The 26,705-nt window shown below is 43.2% G+C and overlaps 1 protein-coding gene across 2 annotated transcripts in view; it reads right to left on the reverse strand.

Annotated features, from left to right (window-relative positions):
• Positions 1–26,705, reverse strand: part of LMAN1L (lectin, mannose binding 1 like) — a 57,462-nt gene that overhangs the window by 13,202 nt on the left and 17,555 nt on the right. For both annotated transcript variants that reach the window (XM_029574930.1, XM_029574931.1), the window contains 6 exons: positions 19,875–19,974; positions 18,603–18,726; positions 16,813–16,868; positions 15,701–15,827; positions 8,715–8,905; positions 2,459–2,526 (listed from right to left, as the gene is read on the reverse strand). In XM_029574930.1, the coding sequence (XP_029430790.1) occupies positions 2,459–2,526; positions 8,715–8,905; positions 15,701–15,827; positions 16,813–16,868; positions 18,603–18,726; positions 19,875–19,974 (666 nt within the window). The remainder of the gene's footprint in view (positions 1–2,458; positions 2,527–8,714; positions 8,906–15,700; positions 15,828–16,812; positions 16,869–18,602; positions 18,727–19,874; positions 19,975–26,705) is intronic.

Raw genomic sequence — 26,705 nt, forward strand, 5'->3', positions numbered from 1 at the left:
AGAAGGTGATACACTGATGCTCCATGTTGTGGAGCTTAACTGAATATCACATTCACTGCTTATTAATACTGTGATTTGTTAGGCTGACAATTTTATTTTTTTTCTTCAGAGAACTGAAGGCAGCTTGAAAGAGGAATCTCAACTATGATTCTCAAGAAAAGAGAGCTCAGAAAAGAATTAATATCTTCTAATCTAGATGATGCTGACCGGAGGAAGCCTGTTTGTAATTTTACATAATTATTTACCCGTCATTACTACATTGTTGATGGTTCTTATTTTCAGCTCTGCTCACTAACTTTCAAGTGGTAAAATCTCCGACTTATTCTGATACTCAGATGGCAGCAGCTTGTAGGTCAATATTTAGTACTGGATGTATATTTGTAATTAATTACTTGGTGGACTTATGAAATGTGAAACGTATAGATGCCTTAATCTTATATTTGAAAAAAAATCGTATATGCTGAGCTTATGCGTGGCTCGTTTTCTGTCTTGAAAAGAGCCATTTAAATGTTGTTATACCAAAATAAGTGTTGTGTAGATTTCAAATGGTCCCAAAAATGTTCATTTTGTTTTAAACTTAAAAAAAAACCAAAGCAGAAAAGATTTTCCCACGCGCTTCAACATTTTCAGAAATGTTATGTCTCTGGGGGCGCTATGACACAGACATGCCGGTACTTTAATGGGGGCAATTCCGAATATCCCCTCCTAGATGCAACGTGTACAGTAAGTGCACCGTATGCCCGGCCTTTCCAGCTGAATGAAAATTAACTTATGCCAACTGCACCTGTACAAAAGGTTTGTGCATTTTCCACCTGCTGTTTGTGCAATGGGCCAGTCAGGACAAAAGAGTCTGCATATTTTCTCAGCTAAAATACCCCCCCTCCCAGGAAAAGCCAGAGACCAATGGGGGATCTAGGGCATTGCACCAGTAATAAAATGGAGCAGACTAGCTGGGTCCTACGGGCCTTATCTGCCTTCATAATCTGCATTTCTGTGTGATAGGAGAAATCCTCCCCTGAAGAAAGGGGGCGCTGTAGGTCCAAATTCCTCCTCGTATCCTGTCCTCTGTTATCAACCCGTGTCCGGTCTCCTTGTCTGCGATCTGTCCAAAGCGGTACTGCCCCCATGGATGGGAGCAGCTCAGACTAGAAGGGGAAAGAAACCACAGAGGCTTTACTCCCCCCCCCCCCCCCCCCCCCCCCCCCCCCCCTCGGTCCTTCTGCAGGACAGGGAGCCGCAGGTTTCTCTCCGCTCACTTCGTGTACGTTTCTCAATAAAGACACTGCCTGCTTTTTCTCGTGGGAAATGGAGCAAGTGCAGCGGATGGGCCTGGACCTCATCTGCGTGCTTTCCACCTGCTATTTTTGCAAGCGACAGGGGGGAAAGGGAGCAGGGGAGCGGGGGAACAGGAGGACAAAATATCCTGCCTACATCTGAAACTTAAATGTGCATCCACTGATTTCATTCCCCCAACATAAATACGCCCACAGGACCGCTTCTTTTTCCTACAGCTGTAAGTGCGCAGACCGGGGAAGCCTGCACATACTTTTAACTGCTCGGAGGATAATTTTCAGCTAAGCCATTTCACCTATTTACACGTGCAAGCGACTGAAAGTTGCCCTCTAAAAGGACAACGCTGAATTTGCTATTTCTGAAATGCCCCTCTCTGCTGCACAGGAAGTAGCCACCCTGACAATAGTGTCACACGCCTTACATCACGCATGCAGGTACTGAATTGGTTCATACAGAGTTTGTAACCTCATAGCTAATAGGGGCCAATCAGATTTACTGTGCTAAGTAACCTGTGATGCAGTTCTAGGCATGGCTGCTCGCAGAGGTTCACGGGAATTGCATGGGAGCCGTTCCAAAGTTCAGCACCAGCTTCCCATGTAGCCCAGTCCTTGGCCAGAGGGCTACAGACTCATTCTTTCCAGAACCCAGTATGTCCGATGATTTTAGGGCCTGATTTACTAAACTCCCCCCCCATAGATATCAGATGGGAGAAAAGCCTCAGTCAATCTAACTCTAGGTGCCATTATTGGGAGACTATTTTGCCTCCCATCAGGGGCTGTGAATGCTGCTTGTCATCTGGTAGCATTACTTTCTTCTACATGAAAATTTTGCTGTAATTGGGAACACTTCAGTCCCACACAGTGTAAAGATGGTGAGGTCCTGATGTACATAAACCCATCAAAGGTTTCCATTGATGCATCAATGTAATGATGACCTTTCTCAGACGCTCTCTCTCTCTCTCTATCCTTTCAGGATGTCTTCACGTCCCTTTCTCGCTCAGCATTTACACATCCCTTCTTCTCAGAGTGTTATCATTTCCCTTTTCTTTGATATGGGATCTCTGGTCAAACATATCTGTACAACCTTTGCTGTATTTTCTTTGTACATGAGGGAAGAGGACAGAGTAAGAGAGGTGGATGCAGGAAACCAGAGGGATTGCTCCTACCTCATTTCCTGCAACTTCTGGAACAACTCTGTCTGTCCACTACGCAAAGCATTTAGAGGATCAGCAGCCTGCAGGGCAAACAAGAAGATCATGAAGGTGCAGCTGAGACCATGTTCTAGATCTTTAGAGTCAGTGAGAGGGTTCTGGATGAGAAGAGATAGGCAAACCAGTTCCAATTTAACATTGTAGTTCCCATGCTTTGAGAAGACTAGCATTGTCTTGAACCAATCATGACAGCTGGGTCCATGAGCAGAGACATGCTCACCCTCCCCTTGCTAAAGGTCAGAGTCTATGTATTTAGGATAGGGAGGGTGTTAGGGTTTGTGTATTGGGGGATGGGAAGAGGCATGAGGGTTTGTGTGTTTAGGGTTGGAAGGGGGTCAGATATTCTTGAGCAATAATCCAGGCTTTTGAAATTAACTGGATAATTAGTGCTTCCCCAATCCGCCCACTATCTATCTGGTATATCCAGATAGTCAGTGGCTGCTAGATAGTCAGATAAGTTCTACTTATCCAGCTATCTAGCGCTAAATGCACTTTGAATATCGGCCTCTGTGTGTCTAGTCAGTCAGTCTGTCTGACTTGTCTGGATTACATGCTCCAAGGAGACATATGTGACTATGTGCAGTGCAGCTTACATAAGAACATACGATGTGCCTTGAGTGCATAAACTACTTTATCCAGTTTGTTTTATATCTGCTACCTATTAGTTTCATGGAGTGGCAATTACACCCCTAAACACCTTGCTGGGCAGACTGAATGGACCATTTAAGTCTTTATCTGCCATCATTTACTTAATGAGTAACTATGTGTCCCCTTATTCCTTTACTATCTGAAAGACTGAATAACCTTTTCCTATTTATCTGTTGCACCCCACTCATAAATCTCTATCATATCCCCTCTCAGTTTTCTCTTCTCTTCTCTGTACTTTTTCTAGTTCTGCAATATCTTTTTTTGAGATGGAGCAACCAGAACTGAATGCATTACTCAAGGTGCAGCTGCACCATAGATCTATACAGACGCATTATGATGACCTCAGTTTTGTTCTCCATTCCTTCCAAACAATCCCTAACATTCTGTTAGCTTTTTTAACTAATGCCACACACTGAGCAGAGGATTTCAACATATTGTCCACAATGACACCAAGATCCTTTTCCTGGGTGATGATTTCCTAATGTGGAGCTCAGTATTATCTACCTGTAGTTAGGATTATATCTCCTTATTATATCATTTTGCATTTCTCCAAATTAAATTGCATCTGCCATTTAGAAACCCAGTTCTAGACTCTGGCAAGGTCCGTTTGCAGTTCCTCACAGTCTGCTTGTATTTTAACTACTTGGAAGATTTTTGTGTCATATGCAAATGTCATTACCTCACTCATTGCTTCCTTTTCCAGAGTATTAATGAATATAAGTTAAACACCCTAACTACAGAAAGACCTCGCCTCCTATTTCATGACTTTTCAATTTGCAAGAAGTATCGCGGAGGGGACTTTGACAAATGCCTTCTGAAAATCCAAATAGACTATGTTGACAGACTCACCTTTAAGCTCACATGCTTGTTCACACCTTCAAAAATTCTAATAAATTAGTAACGCACTGCATCCCTTTACTAAACTATGCTGGCTCTTCCCCATTAAACCATGTTTATCTATGTTTAATAATTTTGTTCTTAGCAATAGTTTACACCATTTTATCAGTACTAATGTCGGGCTCACCAGTCTGTATTTATTTGGATCACCCCAGAGCCTTTTTTTTTAAATTGGCTTTATCTTGGCTAAACCTGAAGTCCTCAGGTACAGAAGCAGATTGGAATAAATTACAGATTACCAGTATCAGATCTGCAATTTTGTATTTGAGTTCCTTTAGAACCCTGGGGTGAATACCATCAGGGCTTGGTGATTTGTTACTATTTAGTTTGACAAATCTGCTCTAGTATCTTTTCAATATTCACAGTGATTTGTTTCAGTTCCTCTGAATCATCACCTACAAAGAATGATTCCAGCCCGAGTATGTCCCTAACATCTTCCACAGTAAAGCACAAAGCAAATAATTCATTCAGTTTTGCTGCTATGGCCCTGATCATCTAATTGTGCATCTATTATGTGCTATACACATCATGAAAGTAATAATAACATCATCACTAATTATATATAGAAATAGAGAATATGACCACAGATAAGGAGCATAAGGCCCATCTAACTTGCTCAATTTCATTCCTGCTGCAATGCCCTGGATCCCAGTTGATCTCTGGTTTTCCCCTGACTTCATTATAACTAACGATCCTCCGTGCTTATAGCAGGCTTTCTTGAATTCCATGACTATTTTTGTCTCGACCACCCCCCTTGATAGGCTGTTCCTTATGAAAAGGAGGCTAGAATTTCCAAGGTCCCATTGTTGTCACAGATGGCATGGTTGTGGAGATCTGCCAGGTCTGTCTGTATGTCTGTCTGTGCAGTGTAGGGGATGAAGACTAACATGCATCTGGTTCTTTAATTGGCTATTATACATGGAAGTCATGACTGGCTTTTTGCCTGTGTGTGTAGGTGTGTGCACATTTGTCTGTTTGTGTCTACACTGTGCATAGGTAGTTAAAAGAAGAAGAGTGTCACCACGTACATGGTTCCTTCGTTACCATAATATGGACAGCTATGTCTGTATGCATGTGTACTGGCTCATGTATTTAGAGGTGGGGGAAGACCAGCATGTGCAAGGTTCTTCTTCTCCCATACTACAGCACACTGTGTTCTCTCAGTATCTAACAAACAGCCAAACGGCCCTGTTTTTGCTGGAATCAAATCTAATAAAAATAGCTACATTCATAAACAGAAGCATGGAGCAAGAGAGAGAGGAGGAGAGAGAAAAAAAGGGGGAAGGGAGGAAGTGCAGGACAGAAAGGGAGGGGAGAGATGGCAAAGAGAGAGCAAAAGAGAAAGGAAGGGAGAGGCGGGAGAGAGTGATAGTGTGAGAGGGAAAGAAATGAGAGAGGTAAAAGAAAGGGAATGAAAGACAAACAAAAGAGAAAAATAAGAAATGAAGAGAAACCAAAGAAAAAAGATGAAAGAAACAAGATCAGGGGAGTGTGTGTCTATGTATGCGTGTATATGTGCATATATGTATGTATGTATTATGCATGTGTGTGAATGTGCGTATATGTGTGTGTGTGTATGTGGTATGTATGTATGTATATGTGCGAATGTGCATATGTGTGTGTGTATGTATGTATTATATATGTGTGTGAATGTGCATATATGTGTGTTTGTATGTATGTATGTATTATGTATGAGTGAATGTGTTTATATGTGTGTATGTCTGAATGTGCATATGTGTGTGTTTGTATGTATTATGTATGTGGGTGAATGTGCATATATTTATTTTTATTATGTGTGTGTATGTATCTCTTGTATGTGTGTGAATGTGCTTATATGTGTGTATGTATGTATTATGTATGTGTGTGAATGTGCATATATGTGTGTGTATGTATGTATTATGTATGTGGGTGAATGTGCATATATTTATTTTTATTATGTGTGTGTATGTATCTCTTGTATGTGTGTGAATGTGCTTATATGTGTGTATGTATGTATTATGTATGTGTGTGAATGTGCTTATATGTGTGTATGTATGTATTATGTATGTGTGTGAATGTGCGTATATGTGTGTTTGTATGTAATATGTATGTGTGTGAATGTGCATATATGTGTGTTTGTATGTATGTATTATGTATGTGTGTGAATGTGCGTATATGTGTATGAATGTGCTTATATGTGTGTGTGTGTGTACAAATGAAACCAATGTAGGCAAATTTGAACTGATTTTATATTTATCTCCAGAGCAAGACTGGAAGTGAATATTTTGCATTTCAGACATTTAACTGCTTCACTCCATGCCCTGGATTGTAAATTACTTTAATCTTTTAATCTTGAAAAGCAAAGCAGCTTATGTCTACCATTGCCTCTGGGACGAATGAACTGGAGAGTGGCTGGGGGAAGGTAAGAAGGATCTGAGGGGACAGACGGAGAGGACATGTTCCTGTTCATTAGAAGATGGTGAAGTTGGTAGGGGGGTGTGTGTGGGGGAGGGGGAGATTGAGATAGGGATGAGGATAGAACAAGGGAGAGGATGGGCAAAATGAGTTTGAGGGTGGGGAGAACGAGCATGTGGTTGGAGGTGAAGGTGAGTAGGGAAGGGAAAAACAAAACATCAGTATTAGGGGTTACTTCTGCCTCCAGTTAGAGCAGTGCCTTAAGTTCAGGAGGATGCTGGGTGAGCCTTAGATTTACCCGTGATTTTTGCCAGGGTGGGCTTTTGGGTCTCTCACGGGAAGGCTCTCCTGAACAGCAGGCTGCTCACCAGAGTCTTGAATCACTCAATATGGGGCAATCATGTGTGCAGCGAGGCTGGAGGCGATGGTCGTGTGATGTTCCTGATGACATCATGTGTCACCCAGAAAAACAGGAGCCTTTCTCTGTCACAAGGTGAATACTCCGGTAGTGTCAGGCATTGCTTTACTCTGCCATGTGATGGCACAAGGTTAGTTCAAGGAATCCAGTTTTGAAGAAATCCTGGATGTTTTCTGATTGTCTAGAGCCCATTCAGGTAGCAAATAAATAAACAGAAGTAATGAACCTACGGTGTCTGAATGTAATCTATTGTGAAGTGTGGAAGGCAGAATGTAAATCAAACATATAAATAAATGTACCTAGTTACAGGATCAGAGCAAAGGGTGAAGTGTGAATTGATGGGTACTCAAAGTAAGTGCTCTTGTCTGCCACTGTGCTAATGGCAGCTTAATATGATACACTGAAGGTCAGCAGTGAGAAACTCAAACTGCCTGGCAGCAATTTACCTAATGCTGGATTTATGATTAGGGAACCCATAGGCAGAATACTAAGAGTGGGGGCTTACACCTTTGAAAATGAAAACGTAACAGGGGGGATCCCAGTTTTTGGGTGCCTTCAGAATTTGGCACCCTAGGCATGCGCCTAAATCCGACCTATGCCTAAATCCGGCCCTGGTTAATAAGTGATTTTGGCCTGCTTGACCAATGATCCAGTGGGATCTGCTCCGGCGCCGCTGCACAAATGACCCAGGCTGAATTACAGACCTGGCTCCTGATCCACGGGCCAATTGGTGCTGGGACCCTGCAGAGATAGCATCCACAGCCTCTCGGGAGGAAAAAAAAAAAAAAGGGAGCTCTGGCTGTTTCTCTGTAGTGACACCTGCTGGCCAGTACAGTGCAAATTTGTACCGAGCCATGAGCTGCGATTCTCAGCCCTGGACTCTTGCTGGAGACATAGGAAGGAAAAAAAAACACCCAACCCCAGCAGCCCATGAATGAAAGCTCACAGAGCTTGAGAAGGGCTCCTGGATGTGAATTCCTTTGCTAAGCAGCAGGAAGCTTTCAGCCAAAAAAAAAAAAAATAGAATAAAAAATAATAAAAGTAATGTGTGAGCTAGCCCAGTGCCTTGCTGCCATGTACAGGTCCAGAATTTGATTCCTGGTCCAGGCTTCTGCTCCCTAGAGTAGCAAGGGCTAGGGATGCTGTGGAGGCAACGTTCACAGGCCTTGCGAGGAAGAAGATTCATTCAGCAGTGTCACTTAGTGGCCAGGATTGCGGAGCTCCTCAGGTAGCCATGGTTTATGAACCCCCAGCCAAAGACTGGGCTAAGCAACTTAGGAGGGGGATGTATATAATAGAAGTGGTTACAAATGAAACTCATGCCCTTTTCTGGCTTAGCTGGAGGTCCAAAGGTGCAAGAGGGAACTAGCAGGCCCAAAAGAATCAATGAAACTGAGAAAAACAACGCCTTTGGTAGGTTTAATTTATCAGAGCTTGTTTGGTGGAATCTGTGAATATTTATTTATTTAATGCTTTTCTATACCGGCATTCATGATGCATATCATATCATGTCGGTTTACATGGAACAGGGGTAAACGTTAACTTAACATTGAACAAGAGGCAAAGTTACAATAAACAAGGTGTGAAGGATGCCAGCCGGCATGCAATATACCCAACAATACCATCCTTTTGGATTTTCTAAATGATTAATGAGGACCGGTTTATTGACCGTTCATTAACCACATAAGAACTGGCAGAAGTAGTAAGGCTGCGTCAACGCTGAGGGTACCCAGCACATTTCCCCGTCCTCCACCCTGAGGACTGGCTCGCTCAAATTCACCTACGTGCTCCGCTGTAGTAAGCGATTGCCCTCAATCTACTAGAGATTCGCTCTCCCCACCCTGAGAGACTCACCTGCACCCCTTTCACTGTGGTCATGTTCTCATTCTTGTTTGTGTGACCCAACAGCTCAGAGTGTCTCTTCTGCTCCTCCGATGCCATCGTAAGTCTTTTAGAGAAGAGGTCCAGCTCCTCCAGGATACGCCTCTGCCCTTGCGAGATCATATCCAGCTCCCACTGACCGTCTGACTCAAACAGCTCTTCCCCTGGGAAGGAGCAAAGAATTGGCATCAATGCAATATTTATGAACGAGAACACGAATCGTCAAATTTCATGGATCAGCATCTTCAGAATTTATTCAGAGTGTAGAAAAAAAAACCATTTTGGCTGCTGCCACAATGCAACTGAAATGAATGGACATAAGACCATAAGAAGTGTCAAGCTTACGGGTAACGTTTCAAAACCCGGCGCGTGCAAGTCCCGGGAGATACGAGCGTGGCTGGGCTGAGGGCGTGCTGAGCACATTTTCAAAATGGCCCGGCCACGCGCATATCTCCCAGTAGGTGTGAAAGTACCAGGTTGTGCCCCCACAGTGCCATTTTGCGCTGTCCTGGTGAAGCACGCGCCGGAAGCCAGCCGGCGCACGCAACTTCTACTCAAAGGAGCAGGTAAATTTTGAAACAAAAAAAAAAATAGGGGAGGTAGGGTGGGTTTAGGGGTCGGAGTGGAGAGGGGAAAAGGGAGGGAGGTGAGTTAGGGGGAGAGGGAACTTCCCTCCCAGTTCACTCCTTAATTGGAGTAGACTGGGAGGGACTGGAAGGGAACTGGGTAAAGGCCCTATCTCGTTGCCACGCGCGAGTTAAAAAATCCCGCCCCCCTCCCCCGCATGCGTGAGTGGGCACCCACGTGCACATGCATGCGCTAATACAAAATCGGGCACGCATGTGCGCACAGGTTTCAGATTTTATAACGTGCGTGGCGATGCACGCATGTTATATGATTGGCATGTCCAAGTGCTCATGCTGGGAACTGCGCACACATGGATGCCCATGCGGCCATTTAAAAATGTATCCCCAAGTCAGTCCACTGGGCCAGCGAGCCCATTGTTCTGTATCTGACAGTGGCCAACCCAGATCACTGGGAAGTGTTCCCGACAGATTCTAATGAGGAGATCCATTCCCTGTCGCTCATTCCCAGAAGCAAGAGGTGATGATCCCACAGATGAGTACTGAAAACTCATCTGTTTCAAATAGCTTTTAAAGATATGGAAACTCCTTAGTTTGGAGTAATAATACTAGATGGGCCGTTTTCTTTAGTTATGTTTTATTAATGTTTAATTAATACCTTTATATGATTTTCTGATCTTTGAATTTTTAATAATGTAGCCGCCAATTCTTCCCTCATACCATCCTAATTTATGTTATTGATAATCATTAAGCTGTATTTTTATTCTTACTTTACTGCATTTTTGTTTTATTTTGGTTTATTTTAATTATTTTATTTTACTCTTATTTTATCATTGTAAACTGCTTTGAACAGTATTAGTACTGGTAAAACGGTATAGATATGTGTTAAATAAATAAATAAATAAATAAATAAGTCTACCCAGCTAATAACTGTTAATGGATATGTTCTCCAGAAGCTTGTCTCCATCTCCAGCTGTACTAGCATTAACTACATCCACTGGCAACAAATTCCACACTTCAATTGTGTTGTTTGAAAAAACACTTTCTTAAATTTTAAATCTGCTACCCGTTCTTATCATTGAGTGTCCTCTAGTCCTAGTACTATTTCATCCAGCCATCCCCACCCACACACGACAGTTTATTCAACCTTGATATAGTGCCTTTCCATATATAAGAAAGCAATTTCTGCTTCTAAAAATACAAAATTATAAATACAAATCACGGTTAAATACAATAAAATCAGGTAACGTTATGCCAAAGCAAGATATTATCACTAGGGATACCTAGAGAAAAAAAACATTTTAACTGTCAACCATTACTTGGAAAAAAGCTTGATTAAAAACTAACAACTTCATTTTTTTCCTAAATTTTAAATAGTTGTCCTTAAGCTGGATCGCAGAAAACAATGCATTCAATAATAGTGAGATTTGGAGCATCTTGCATATTGAAACCTAATGTCATGAATGTAATGATCTTATTGGCTGGTAGTAGGGCTAGTGTAAGGATATTGGGTGAGCTTTATAGCCTTATGACACCCCTCTCCCCCCATACAATTAAAAATTATGCATTTATAATAAGAGATTTACATGAAAAATAACATTCAGAGTATGGTCTTATTAGGTAAAAATATCACTTGCAAGAAGAACCTGCATATTATCTTACATGCACTCCTGTGGTGCCAACCTGCAAAAAAGACACTTGGAATCCATATGGTATTAGGTCTATTTTGGTAACATATCACAGAAGGTTAAAACTTGTTTCCTTAATCAATCATTTAACCACCACATAAGGAAACACAATTTGCTATATTGCAAATATTATGTTTATTGATGCAAAAACCTTTATATGTAAACAATACAATACAATACAAATTTCCGAAAAATAAAGATATACTATTTCCGCAGGCGCGGCGTTGCAAACAGAGGGAGGTAGTGCTCCAGACCGGGCAGGTGAGGAACGCATGAGGGATTTCATACTTTGAATATATGGGAAAAGTATTGGATTTGCGGAAATAGTATATCTTTATTTTTCAGATAGTGGATATTTGAGACTTGACACACGAGGCGGATGTTTGTGAAAGGACACATGGGTAAGAAAGTGGGGTCGTGTAGGTGATTGTTTCATTTTATTGTTTGATAAGCGTTGTCTGTTAGAAATAATTAAAAGTGTAGAAGATTTTTTGTAGAGAAGAAGCTTGTAGCTTAAAGAATTGGAAAAATATTTCTATTTTTAGATAAAAAACGCATTGGGTATAACATCCGGGGTAACAGGAGGAGTGGCAATAATAGCGATGAAGTATTTGATTGGTGAAGCGGGAATGGATGTTGTGGTAAAACATTGAGGTAAGAGAGTAGTATGGTATTATACAATTTACTTAGAAATGTTTTGGAAAGATATAATATATATATGTTGATGGTATTTTTGTATAGTATTTGTAGAGGTCGATAAAAAAAGAATAAGGGAAGAGAGTATTGGACCCATCGAGAAGAAATCAGAAGAAAAGTTAGAAGATCAAGTGAATAAAATTTGAGAAGAATGAGAATTTACATCAAAAGTGGAGAACGTATTTAGGAGAGATTATGTAAAAGTGTTTCTTGATGTAAAAGCAATTGTTGATATATTCCCTGAGGAAGCCTAACTTAGGCGAAACAAATAGGATCCTAACTTGTTGGAGTTTTAGTAATAACGTGCATTGAATGAATGGTATGAATGTGTTTGAAAAAATGGGAGGGGGGATACTTTTAAAGTGTATTGTTTACATATAAAAGTTTTTGTATCAATAAACAGAATATTTGCAATATAGCAAATTGTGTTTCCTTATGTGGTGGTTAAATTAGGTCTATTTTAACATGCATTGGGTGAAAACTTAGCCATCTTAGACCCATGGGTAAACTGAATTACAATTACAATATAGTAAACTTCCCATACTAAAACAGCACTAACTGCCAGCACTCAAACAGTAAAAACCCTACCTATGAAAAGGCAAAAATGAAAATATTACACCAGACCTAAAACACCAATGTATCCCCTAATAGAAAAACAGAACATTTCAGGCTGTTATAAATCCCTACACAGAATCTACACACTAGCAGAATAACTCAACTCATTTACACATGCAGAACATAGTCAAAACCTCACCAAATACAGAACTTATTTATTAAAATGTCTACTACGGTACACAGAGATCATAAAGTATATATAGAAATGTGCAGTCAAAAACTGAACTGCAAACCACAACAAGCCAGACTCTGTATGTAGTACAACAATGAAAAAACAGAACCTTCACCATTCCTTAAAAAACCAACATCAAACAAAATCAGGAAATATAAAACAGTCATAATACTAAACCATACTAATAGCAAGAATAAATATTTCAAAACAACTGAAGAGAATAAAATCCAATAATTAAAAACCCATATAAACATTAAAAAAACCCATTTCTAAACACCAATAAAATATTTCAAAACAGGAGACACATCAAATAACACCCATTAATTAAAACTAATAAGAAATGATGATGCTGATTTTAAAAAAATCACCTGCTCTCCATACCTGGGAACGTTTGATTTCCAGATGGTTTGAGATTGTCATGGATTAGCGAGGGGACGGGGGGAGGGGGGTGTTGCACACAAGCTGTCTCCTCTCTCATGTACACACACTCATGCGCTTAAAAAATCACCTGCTCTCCATACCTGGGAACGTTTGATTTCCAGATGGTTTGAGATTGTCATGGATTAGCGAGGGGACGGGGGGGAGGGGGGTGTTGCACACAAGCTGTCTCCTCTCTCATGTACACACACTCATGCGCTTAAAAAATCACCTGCTCTCCATACCTGGGAACGTTTGATTTCCAGATGGTTTGAGATTGTCATGGATTAGGGGGGGGGGGGGGGGGTGTGGATGTTGCACACAAGCTGTCTCCTCTCTCATGTACACACACTCATGCTCTTAAAAAATCACCCGCTCTCCATACCTGGGAACTTTTGATTTCCAGATGCTTTGAGATTGTCATGGATTAGCGAGGGGAGGGGGGGGGGGTGTTGCACACAAGCTGTCTCCTCTCTCATGTACACACACTCATGCTCTTTCACTCACATGCACTACCCCTCTAGAATGCATAAGCGAACACAGCAGCCTGCAAGGCCAACAGGACACCTTCTCTTTCTTTGGGCCAACGCTGTTCCATCTCTGATTCCTGTCTTCCAGCCATGCAGGCTGCTACTGCTCCTTCCAGCCATGGCAACTGCATCTTCTTTTCTGCCCCCACAGGCAGGAAGGCGGAGATGCAATCACCATACTGCTCCCAAAATTGTAGCACTTTAGGCAGCCATCTAGTCCACCTAGTGCTACCATTGGGCCTAGTTGGTAGCACATCAAAAGATTAACCAGATACGGTGGTTGGCCCCTATAAAGTGCTTTAAAAATAAGACAGCCACACACTCACCCCCACCTCACTGCCAGCAGCTCCCAGCCACACCTACCCTGCCACCCACTCCAGCCACATCCACCCACCCAACAATACAGTAGGGATGTGAATCGTTTTTTGACGATTTAAAATATCGTCCGATATATTTTAAATTGTCAAAAATCGTTAGAGCCGCGATACAATAACAATTCCCCCGATTTATCGTCAAAAAATCGTAAATCGGGGGAAGGGGGAGGGGAAGGGGGAAGGGGGAGGGCGGGAAAACCGGCACACTAAAACAACCCTAAAACCGACCCCGACCCTTTAAAATAAATCCCCCACCCTCCCGAACCCCCCCCCCAAAATGCCTTAAATTACCTGGGGTCCAGAGGAAGGGTCTCCAGGTAATTTACGTCAGGAGCGTAGGAGATCGCTCCCGGACCCCCGCTGGACCCCCAGGGACTTTTGGCCAGCTTGGGGGGGCCTCCTGACCCCCACAAGACGTGCCAAAAGTCCAGCGGGGGTCTGGAACGATCTCCTACCGCAAATCGTTTTTCCGTACGGAAAATGGCGCCGGCCATACACTGTATGGCCGGCGCCGTATGGCCATACGCTGGACCCCCGCTGGACCCCCTGGGGTCCAGCGGGGGTCCGGGAGCGATCTCCTACGCTCCTGATGTCGGGGAACAAAAAAAACAAAATGGCGCCGGCGCTACCTTTGACAGGTCAAAGGTAGCGCCGGCGCCATTTCTACAACGCACGGAGGTCCGAGAGTAAAAGATCACACCGGGACCCTTCCTCTGGACCCCAGGTAATTTAAGGCATTTTGGGGGGGTTCGGGAGGGTGGGGGATTTATTTTAAAGGGTCGGGGTGGGTTTTAGGGATGTTTTAGTGTGCCGGTTTTCGATTTACACGATTTACACGATATTTAAAAAACCCAAACTGCGACGATCCGATTTCCTCCCCCTCCCAGCCGAAATCGATCGTTAAGACGATCGATCACACGATTCACATCTCTACAATACAGTAGTATGAAGTTGCATTTTGCAATTTTAACTTTTAAATAATAAATGCATCTAACAAACCAAAGATAAATTGATTTATGCCTATAAATGTGCCAAAAATTGAAGTATGTGCTGCAAACATATTGATAAACACCTATTCTTAGTGCCTGACAAATACACCTAATTTCTATAAATAAAAAAGCACCTAAATTTGCAATGTATTAACACCTAGGATCAGAAACACCAACTATTATTATTGTCTGCTGTATTTATGCTGTACACTGCCTAGGACTTATGTTGGATTTATGCAGCTAAAAAATGGAAGTAAATAAATAAATCTGATATTATCACATACCCACTGGCAAAGTGGATATGTGAGAATATCACCCACTGGGAAATCTGTTCTTAGCTACTGTCATCAGAACTACATTCATTACCGATTCGCTAACTGGACTGTTGCATCACTATATTCCAATTTCAGAAAAGTACTTAACTTTAAAAAAAAATCAGTTTATATCATGTTTCCTCTTAGCTTACTTAATGACTGCTCAAATAAAGATTATTCTATGATGGCTTTTGGAGCCACCTATCTATGTATAGATGTGCCAAATATACCCATGTGATAGGAGTCAATAAGCTGCACCAAGATGCTGAGATAAATCAAGAGCGAGTGCACAATAACACCATTTTACTCAATGGCTTTACTGTTGTAGTGTGTTATATTTTAAGTCAACAAATATTCGCTGCAAAACTATAGGTGAACTTGTTTTGCTGCTGCATATAGAGGCAGCTGCTCAGGATACTGAAATGTCATTTTGTGGGGGAAGGGTTGTTTTTCTGGCAGCGTATGCCAGCAATGCCTCTGGCACTCCTCACCACGGTCTGCAATAACACACAAGAGACGGCTAGAGAGGGTGCTGTAACCAAGAGAGTGCAGAGGTGGTTTAGTCCTAAACCGTATCCACCTGGAGTTGGGACAGGTGGGTGCTCCTTCTGAAATTCTTCTTTGTGCTTCTCAAACTCCTTCTGGAAATGTTCATACTCCTTCTCAAATTTGTCCTTCTCAGAGTCAGAGATCTTAGAGTCAAGATCCTGAAGAGAAAGTAAACATAGGCAGACAGTCAATATGGATTTCCGTGGGCACATTAATCACAATTGTCCTTTACTCAAAGTAGTTGAGAATGTATGCCCTAAGTTGGAATACAAGTTGAAACTAGTTTCTCGTAGTCACTCTGGGTGACGGAGGAGCAAAGTGAACATAGGTCACCCGGTTTGATGGCCAGATGCTGTAAACTCTACACATATGTACCAAACCTCTATGGGATAGGCGTCCTTATACAAATTCAGCAAAGATACCTTCTTCCCCCCTTACCAGAGACAAGGCATGCCAAAGATAAAACTGAAAGATTTCATGGGACCAGTACCCCATACAAAGAATTAATAGAAACTCAATGAGACACATAACGCTAATAAAGAATCAAAAGAAACATGACCAATAGAATACCAATGATATCAGTGTCCCATAAAAAGAATTTTAAAAGACCAACTGAAATCATTTTTTCCCAAGCAGAACCAAGAAAGACTCCAAGAGACCATAGTCTGCCACACAGAGACCAAGCAAGACCAGTTCTTTTGTACATGTATAAGAAAGCCAAATTGGATCAGTCTTCCCATACAAAACCGACAGAGGCTTATTAGGAACAGGTTCTCTTTATAAAGAATCACTAAGATCTTACCCTTCTTGCCCTTAATCAGATGAAACCTCATGTGAGACATAAAAGCTAGCAGACTTTGTGGCACCAAGTTCACTACACACATTTGATATCTTTCCCCACTCCTTTCTCCAATGGGAGCCAAGACATATGGACGTCCTTTATTCTCTTCTGATTCCAGGCTCTTACGCCAATCAAGATCTCAAGGGATTTTCTCAAATAGGCTCATGGCATGATGTATCTTAGCACTTTAATTCTAAAACCTGAAGGATTTGAGTCATTTATATTAGCATGCAATCAATCAACCAAACTGCAGACTGGAAGGGCAGCTCCACTATCCACCTTTGTGCTGAGTCACAAGTTACCTCTTTTATTGTTTCAGTCAGACTGAAGGTCAGGAAAGACATGACATCATGGTCGTCTGGGAAAAAAACAAAACAAAACAATTTCTTCTCAGTCAAGTGGAAATACAGCTTTCAATTCAATCCTAACTGTGGAGTAACACACAGCTCTCAGGCTACAGACAAATTAGTTGGACACCTCCTGTCCTCAAACTTTCAAGCTACGTGGAAATATTCGTCTGATTGCATAAGAGCACAAAAGGATTCAGACCCAGGTGAGTCCTGAGCTGGTCAACTATTAGGAAGTGGCTAATTTTTCAATAAATTATCATTGAATCTAGCCAAAACTCAGTGTGTTTTGATTCAGCGTTCCTCTTCCAAGATCCAACAAACAACCATTGTACTTGAGAACACCACCTTTTCTCGTAATTCATGCATATGGAATCTTGGTGGGCTGATCAACCTTTGCTGTCTTTTCGTCCTCACATACAAAGTATATTGAATTCTGGTTTCTATTAGTTACACATGCTGTGTGGTCTTGAACATCTCTTGGATAAGCCAGACTTTTGGACCGTGGTCCAAGGGTCAATTTTACCAGTCTTTATTATAATTCTATCCTGATTGGTTTACCTCCTGTGACCTTAAAACATCTCCCATTACTGCTTAATGCCACCACCTGTCTTATCTCCGGCAATAAAAGGAGAGATCACATCACACCCATGCTTATAGACCTTCATTGGCTTCAAATGTCTGAACGCATTAAGTATAAAATTGCAGTTATTGTTTTCAAACTGATTTCTTCCTCTGTCAGACCATGGTGCAATGCCTTGTTGTATTGTATTGTCCTACGCGCCAATTGTGCTCCTCTCAAAGGGGCCTTTTGGATGGACCTTCACTGCATCACGCTAGATTATGCGGTACCAGAGACTGTGCTTTCTTCTATTGTGGCCCCAATCCTCTGATGGACTGAAAATGTTCAAAAGTTTGCTGAAGACATGGCTGTTTAAACAGGCATGCTATTAGCCTATGGGGCTTTGTCTTAAGCATTTCCTTTTTGTGACATTCTTGACGGCTATGCTGTGTATGTGAAACTCATGTTTTATGTTCATATATTTATGCTTTTTTAGGTGATTTATTTATTTTTTTTAATTTTTTTTAAATTTTTTATTTATTGAAATTTTTAATTAATAACAAACAATACATTGTCTACAGCAAATGCTGAACATATTATTCAAGATACAATACATCCCTGTAGGAAAGAATTATAAAGAAACCTTTTATAGGTGATTTATAAATTTAAAGAAAGAGAAAGAAAGATGAGGAACAAGCGAGTCAGCCCCAGTTTATCATCGCTTATTCCAAAGCATGCTGGGAGCTTCTTCCATATAATAAACCACAAGCTGAAAGATCAAGATGGACTCACCCATTCCTGCCTTAGAGTCGGGTGCACTACCCTAGGGTTAGTTTACCTTGAGGGCTCTTGCAGATGATGGGAGAACTCAGAGTGTGCTGCAGCAGCAGACTTTATCTCAGCAGCCAGCCATGGACCAGTTTGCTGCTGCTGCTGGCGTAGAATGGATATTCAATTTCTCAGTAGCAGCAGAGAACCATCAGCAGTCAACAAGTTAAATTAGCACCTATGTGTATTACCTATGGTCTAATCAGGTCAGTTTCTTTTACCTTATCAGACAATAAGATCCTTGTGGTTTGAGCAGGGGAGTCGCCCTATAATCCAGCGCTGATGCTACACCATGGCCTTTTTTCTGCAATTAATCTAGCTAATGTTTTAGTTCTTTGTATCTAACAAATCTTACCTGCCAGACCACCTGTTGCTGCAGAGACTCCGAAGAAGCCCACAGAAGGAATAATCATATTCTGAACTTGAGTGCACAGCTCATAAAAACCATCATCGGGGACGCCCGCATTATTCACAGAAACCTGCAGTCAGAACACAGGGAGGGAGCAGGACACCAGGCTGTCAGCACTCACCGTGCTCCTCCAAAGGAGCTATCTCTGGTTAGTACAAGGCTTTACGTAATCACTGCTGCACTGAAGACAGGACCCATGTGCTTCACAAGCCCATGCCCCTAATATTTCTTTGGTTGATTCAATAAAACGTCTCACAACCTACATAGATTTCAGTTTTCTCCAGGGTCAGTCCAGTTACTTCAACTCTGGACAACAGAAAGAAGAGAAACGGCTTCACGCCACCCCTTTCCCCTGCACAGAAGACGAAGGCCATTAGCTGCGGGAACTGCCTGACAATGGCGACATAACGGGAATTAAAGCACCCCGCCAATGTAATAAATTTAACTCTTAGTTCAGTGCATACTGGGATTTGCTGGTATGCTTTCTATTCACATTTTTTGACTACACAGCACAGGTCCCAGAACCATTAATGGTCTTCATGACCATTAAAAGAACCCAAGTACATTAAACACATCACAGAGCTCTTCTTAAGAGATGGGAACCCTAGTAGAGGCAGGCACTGAGGGAGGCCTTCACACCTAGAAGCTAACGGGTTTGCGGCAGGCCTTACGCACAGGCACACTAGACCTGGGTCTAGAGGGGCAAAATTCCCAGCCCCTGCTGCCCTGCAAGCCTATCCTCTCTCTCACTGGCCCCCTCCCCCAAGCCGGGCCACTGATTGTTTGCACTACTGCCTCTCTCTTTCCCGTGACCTCAGATCGCTAGTGATGGTGCAGCTGCGCATGGGGACTGAGTCAGCTTGAGGCCTCACATTGCATTAGTGTGTTTTAAAGACTTCTGTTTCATAGCTTCTACTAGAGATTAACCTTAAGCAAAGACTAGAGTGCGTGAAAGCGAAGAGGATGGCTGTCTGCAGCAGAAGAAAAGAAGTGAGATTCTGTGCGCTCCGTCCCAGCTAAGGCCTGTATGCTCATTTCAATCTCCCTTTTTCTGCACCTGGAAGACAGGTGGGTGAAAAGGGAAAAGACCAGTTTCCACGTGTCACGAAACCTTCATTCTCGGCGCTTTGATTTGTCACACACACCCCCCCCCCCCCCGCGGAAGCTCAGGGAACAATCACAGCTCCCACTCAGTCAGACTTTACGACATCTGCTTACACTGAGAGTTCTCTTATAGTAGGTGATCCTGGCTCGGAAGGGGTGGGGTGTGTTTCGGAAATTGTGAATGCAGGACCCCAGGGCTTGGGATGCTCCATCACTGCGGGAGACAAGAGAGACAATTCATTACCAAGTAACAACAGCAGCAGGCGACCCTGCCAGAGCCCAGCCTGCCTGTGTGGCTCTAACGTGTACATGGGCATGCCTGAAGCAGTGTACATGTGTGTACAGAGGTACACACCTCTGTCTAATGCTTGAGAGGGGGTAACAAGGGAGAGAGCTGTTGTGTGTGTGATAGTCTGAAAAAGCAGCAAGGAAGGTTGCTTAATAAAGCCGTGAGAGGAACAGTACACAATAAGCAACCAGATGTCCGATCTTGTAAGATCGGACATCTGGTTGCTTATTGTGTACTGTTGCTCTCACGTGTGTGTGATAGATCAAGCACTGAAAACAAGAAATTGGGAGCTGGGCAAAGCTAGAGCAGGGAGACAGAGCTCACATGAAGACTGAGGGCCATCGCATCACTGACGGCATAGGAGAGCGCCGTGCCTGCAACCCCTGGAAATGCAGGGGAGGTGCGAGAGCTGGGGGCCTGAGGGACCTCCAGGATTGCAAGCTGTGGAAGCGAATGTTTCCAAAGCTCCCTAAACCTGCAGGAAGCGTTTCTAAGTAGGCATATGTGCGTGGGTGGCTGGCTGCCAGCTCTGCCATGTGGTGCCGTATGAAATCCCCGCACAGGAACACAACGAGCCTGGTGACCCACTTTACTGCTCGGTCCGATGCTGTGTACCACCCTCTGCCGCACACACCAACACAATGAATCGGGGCTCAGATAATGCCAAGAAGAGCCACGCATCTGAGTTTAAAAAGTCAGAAAGCCGGTGAGCAGGTAAAGTTCTCTGGGAAGTTATGGGTCCAGCTTGATCCGGATATTCAGTGGGTCTTACCGGATGAGTCTGCTGCCGAATATACCCAAAGTCACACACACAACCTTACCCAGATAACTCTGGAAAAGGTATTTTTCTGACCAGATTTCCGTGCATAATTTTAACCAAACTGCACTCAGAGCTTAGTCCTACCCCCATAATGCCTCCAGCACTGCCTCTTCTTATGCAGATAGATTTTGTGCACACGGATCAGTTGTGTTCACAAAATTAATCTGCTCGGCAGGGGGATCTAATTTAAAGCTTGGCTTTAAACTGGCTAACTCCAAAAGCTGAATATTGACCTCAGAATCCATAAATGACCCCCCCACACACACACACACAAAACTGCACACGTTAAAGTGTAACATATTGAGCTGTAAGAGGATCGTATTGTGACCCACAGAATTCCAGTACACTGCGAGTCCACATGGCTCCTGGTTTTGAAATTCATTGCTTGTTTGGGGGTTGCAATGCTTTTGCCAGCTCTCCAGAACTTTGAGGTAAAGGAAACCAGATGCATCTGTCCAGCACCCTGGGGGTCACCTGGGTTACTAGTTTGCTTTTGCCCCAGCAGGTTCCTCTTGCCCCTTTAGACTCCCAGCTCAATCAGACCTGGCCTCTGTTGGGCAATGGCACCGGGAGCCTTCATTCACCACAAACAGTTTTCTCTCATTTGGGATGAATACTTAGCACACAGAGCCCCTAGACTTTAATGGTAGATAAGGACCGTAAGCCCTCTCCATCTGTGGTACAATAGCAGTAACTAAAAGAAACCAAACAGGCATCTTAATTGCACAATATAAATACCAGAGAAAAACGAAAGCAGTTGATGATGCAAACTATTAACAAATCTTCCAATGAAAAGTAATCATGTATTCATAATGTATCGTTTGTAAATAATTTATTAATAAATGATTCATTTGCATCGGAAGATCTGTTGATTTTTTGTGCTCCCCGCTGGTATTTTTGCTGTGGGATTTACAGGGCCCTCTGACTTTCCGCTCACATCTTTGTAGTCAGGGATGCTCTGTGCTTCCACTTGCATCCACCATCGTTTCTCTGAAGAAAGATCTTCTGATGTTATTCCTGGGCAGGGAGATAAGAAGTGCCGATGGCCCGTTGAGCCCGGCATATCCTGCCCCCCTCTTTGAGGTGCCTGGCAGATCCATTCCCTGCCAGGGTGGTGATTCCCAAATCTGTCTGGCTAATAGTCGCTATTGGACGTGTCCTCCAGAAACCTTTTCCAAATCTTTTTTTTTTTTTTTAAATCCAGTCCAGCTCCTGTCCCGGTCAGCTCTTGAGCACGGGGGCACATGGAAAGGGCCATGGACCACACAAAGTTCCCACACGGAGGGCGGGGGGAGAAGATGCACTTTTCAAGGCTCTTAGGCTTTTTTCTTCGCTCCAAGGTTCCTGTTCAATCACCCCCCAAACCACTGTTCACGCCAGTTCTGTTGTTCATAAATAAAGCTTTTACTGAAATTCCACGGCAGGAAAACAACATCCAAACAGTAGAGAAAGTCGCAAGTCGAAATGAATCTCGACCTGTTCTCACCCTCTTTCCCAAACAGATACCCTTCCGGCCTGAGTCCTCTTGGTACCTCCTGAGTACCCGAAATCTCTTCTCTTCTTGGTTCCTCACTTTTCTCCTCTCTCAGTGAGCTTTGGCGGATTTCTCTTGCTCAGCCAGCAGCACTCTGTGGATTTTCCTCGGCAGGTTTATCCTGAAACCTCCCGCAGATTCCAGGGAACCCTTTCCTTCAGGCACAATTCTTCCATTAGGAACGCTCTGGAGCTCCTTCCTCTCAGGAAGGCTCGGGCCAACCCCTCTTCCCTCAAGTCCTAGCCACCTTCGCCAAGCAGGAGCACATCTCTTCCTCGCCAACCTTCCCTGTGGAGGAACAGGCCCAAGGGTACCGCTCTGTGAGGAGCCAGCGCCCGAGCAGAACTCCAGCGCATTCTGTCACCCCAGCATCACATGGGTGGAGGGATTTTATAACCCCTGCCATCGGGGGGAGTGGTGCAACTCCCTGACATATTGATACTGCATTGCCATCACATTAAGGGTAGGAGGTCTGCTGAGACCTCCTGCACACATTAAGCCACAGAATGCAAGGGGTAGAATTACCTTTAAGGGGCTAAGATGGACACCGGCAATACGACTAGTCTTGGCCACATCCTCCAGCAACAAATTCTATACTTTGTGTATCGACCGAAAGACTCTTTTCTTAAATTTGTTTTCAATCTGCTACCAGTTGATTTCGTGGAGCGTCCCCTACTCCTAGTATTAATTGAATGGTTAAATAACGGCTCCTATTAACATGTTCCACGCCGCTCATGATTTTATAAACCTCTATCATATCCCTTCTCCAAGCTGAAGAGCCTAACCTTTTTAGCCTTCCTTTATCAGGGAGCTTGCCCCTATAGTGCATCACTTTTTCTCTCCTTCACTGTACCTTTGCTAGTTCTCCTGAGATGAGGCAACTAGAACTGCATGCACTAACAAGCTTTGCTCAGTTGCACCATGGATCCAGACAGAGGCATTATGATAGTCACAGTTTTGTTCTTTACTCCTTTCCAAATAATTATATTTGCTCTTTTAGCTGCTGCTGCATACTGCTGCTCTGCACAATGACTTTATCCCGAGCGGTGATTCCTAACCTGACACCCAGCATTGTGTATGTCTAGAACAAGGGGATCAGGAGGGTAGCACATGAGGAAGAGCGCGTTCGTTCACATATCTGCCATTTAGATGCCCAGGTCCCCAGTCTGATGAACGCTCCTGCAAGTTCTCAAAGTCTTTGGGATCATCCAGGCACTTGTGACTTGGACTGGCCATGGGCGAAGACAGGATGCTGAGCTCAGTGGACCTTACGCTCATGATTAAACTAGTTTGTCATCTACAGATTTGATCGCCTCACACATGGCTCCCTTTTTCACACCTTTAATGACCATGTTAAGCAATGCTCATCCCAGTTCAGACCCCCCGGGGCATGTCACTATTCATCGGTCTCCAAGAGGAAAACTGACATTTTGTTCTACTCTCTGTTTCCTATCCTTAACCAGTTACTAATCCTATAAGTGTCAGAACAGTCTGTGTTGCTGTTATAGAGCTGAAACTGGAATTTGCATTTTTTTGTATGATTAGTTGTATGAGTAAATGGTCATTGAATAGCATTGACACTTCTAGTAATAATGCTGGTTTTGAGCTTTTCTCCTTTACCACGATGTCTGTTTTTCTGGCTTCATGCTTTTTATTAGTTGGTTTGGGAATGAATAATTCTATGTTTTATGCAAAAATCTATGTAAGAAAGAATGATTAACTATAAGTATAAGAAATTGGTAGTGGAGGCTGAGGACTGGAGATGGAGTTTAGTTGATTTGCTGGGCCCCCCTCCAACCGAAAAGGCGGTCTGCTGTGCCCGACTAATCCACAAAAGGACTCTGCCTCCTCTCCCATGATTCTGTAAGTTCCTGAGGAGCCTTTCCTGAAGGACTTTGTCAAACACATTCTGAAAAGCCGGACACGCTGTGGGAGCCATTTTGCTGTGGGTAAACAGATGTTTACGCGTGGAGAAAGGCCCAGGCTAAGAAGACCTGTCATTAAAGACTAAAATCAAACTACATAAAATAGGCCAGGGGCCCAATCCCCTCCCTCCTCTCAAAAATATCTTATAAAAGGCCCTATCGGGCCGTGCTCTGCTCACCCCTAAAAACTGTAAAATATAGAAAGCCCCCTATCCTGGTATCTTATAAAACTATACATTAGCCTACCTCTCCCCTTCCCTCCCAGCCACCCACAAGGATTCAAAACATTGCAGCTCCCCCCTTCTCCTCTTCCCCCTGACCTTACCCCCCCCCTCCCCTCCTCCCGATACCTTTCCATGCATTGTTGGGAGCAAGGAACCCACCCTCCTGCTCCCAGTGCCTCCAGCACTGCTGAAAGAGACAGCACTGGGAGCGCAAACTTAACATAAACCAGGGCTGCACAGTCTTAAATCCAGCCTTGACTGTGTGCAGTTTTGATCACTACAACCCTAAAAAGATACAGTTGAACTGGAAAAGATACAGAGGTGGTCAACCAAAATGATAAAGGGGGTGAAACGGCTCCCCTATGAGGAAAAGCTAAAGAGGTTAGGGCTCTTCAGCTTGGAGAAGAGACAACTGGGGAGGCAGTATGATAGAGATCTATAAAATAATGAGTGGAATTGAATGAGTTAATGTAAATCGGTTATTTACTTTTTCAAAAAATACAAAGTCTCGGGAACACTCCATGAAGTTACGAAGTAGCACATTCAAAACAAATCAGAGAAAATACTTTTTTCACTCAAAGCACAATTAAGCTCTGGAATTCACTGCCAGAGGATGTGGTAAAGGCGCGAGGCATAGCTGGGTTTAAGAAAGGTTTGGACAAGTTCCTGGAGGAGAAGTTTATAAACTGTTATTAACCAGGTAGACTTAGGGAAAGCCACTGCATATTACTGCATGATAGCAGCATGGGATCTACTTACTGTTGGGGATCTTGCCAAGTATTTGTGACCTGGCTTGGCCACCGTTGGGAGACAGGATACTGGACTTGATGGACCCTCAGTCTGACCCAGTAAAGCAATTCTTATGTTCTTATGCAAATGTTTAACTGCATTAAGAAGGGAATTCCTTTGAGGGTGTTTAAGTCCAAGGAATAAAGATTCACATTTTCATATCAGTGCGTGTCCTTCCCCTCTCCTTCCTCCCCCAGCAGGAAAAGGAGGTCCACAGGGACCTTTGTGTGAATGCTCAAATTAAAGCGAGGCACGGTTTTCCTTTGAAAATTGCCTGCCAGGTCCCAGAGCAGGCGACTGAAAATTCCCCCTTACTGCATCCTAAAGTCAGTGAAACACAGGAGCCCTGCGTACTCCAATTCTCATGGTCAACTTTGCTCTGGGGTGGCTGGCTTTTCTCTTTGTCTGCTCAGTGCTGGATTATTTATTTATTTATTTATAAACCTTTATATTCCCCCTAAATCAATCCTGCTGTCCTTAAGCGGATTAAATGCTTGTTTGCACTGCTTAAGATAAGAGTTGGGCTAGTCCAATACTTTTTTTTTGCTCATTTTTCAAGGCTGTCTGGGACTCTTCTCGTCTGATAAACAGTGAAGGACTTAAATTTCTCATTTTGGAGCTTTGTGGATATTAAACAACAAGACCAATCTAAAATGGACTCAGACCACAAAAGGCCGAGAACCCCAAACCTCAGTCTCTATAATGCAGGGTGCACAAGACCCTGAAATGAAAGGTCGAGGGGCATGAGTCCTGTATGAAGAAGGGAACATGCTAAAGTCTGGTTACTTTTTTTTTTTTTTTTTTTTAAGTGGTTTTCAGTGGCTCATTCAGACACTGATTTCTCAGAGCAGACCTTGGTCAGCACCTTGAGTCGTCCCATCCAAGTAAAAAAGGGGTATATGACTTGCTTGCACTCCCTCTGTAGGGTGGACATTTTGGGGGGGGGGGGGGGGAGATCCATAAATTTGTGCCAATAACTTCCTTCTCCAAGGGATTTTTTGGCTCTGCTGTGCTGATGCACCAAATCTTCTTTTGATAAAAAATGTCACTTTGTAGATGACGCTTGTTAACACCCACAGAAAAGTGGTTCTGCTACTTCAAACATTCTTCTGCATGTATGGTTCGAGGAAGCAGCTCGAAGCTTTAAGGAGGGCTCCCATAGTTCTCTGTTACAGACCACGAGAGACCCCCAGTGGTATGAAGTGTTCAAGGCCTGCCTTCTCTGCAGCATTGCAGGTGAAAGCCTGGCCTCATACCCCAGTCCTTTTGCCTTTAGAACAGAGAGCCTCAAACATTTTTGTTTTGATTAAACACCCCTTTAGCTTCTAACTGCATTTTATGAGCACCTTCTGCTCTCCAGGACC

This window comes from Rhinatrema bivittatum, chromosome 13 (genome assembly GCF_901001135.1).
Source record: "Rhinatrema bivittatum chromosome 13, aRhiBiv1.1, whole genome shotgun sequence".
In the NCBI taxonomy this organism is placed as follows: domain Eukaryota; kingdom Metazoa; phylum Chordata; class Amphibia; order Gymnophiona; family Rhinatrematidae; genus Rhinatrema; species Rhinatrema bivittatum.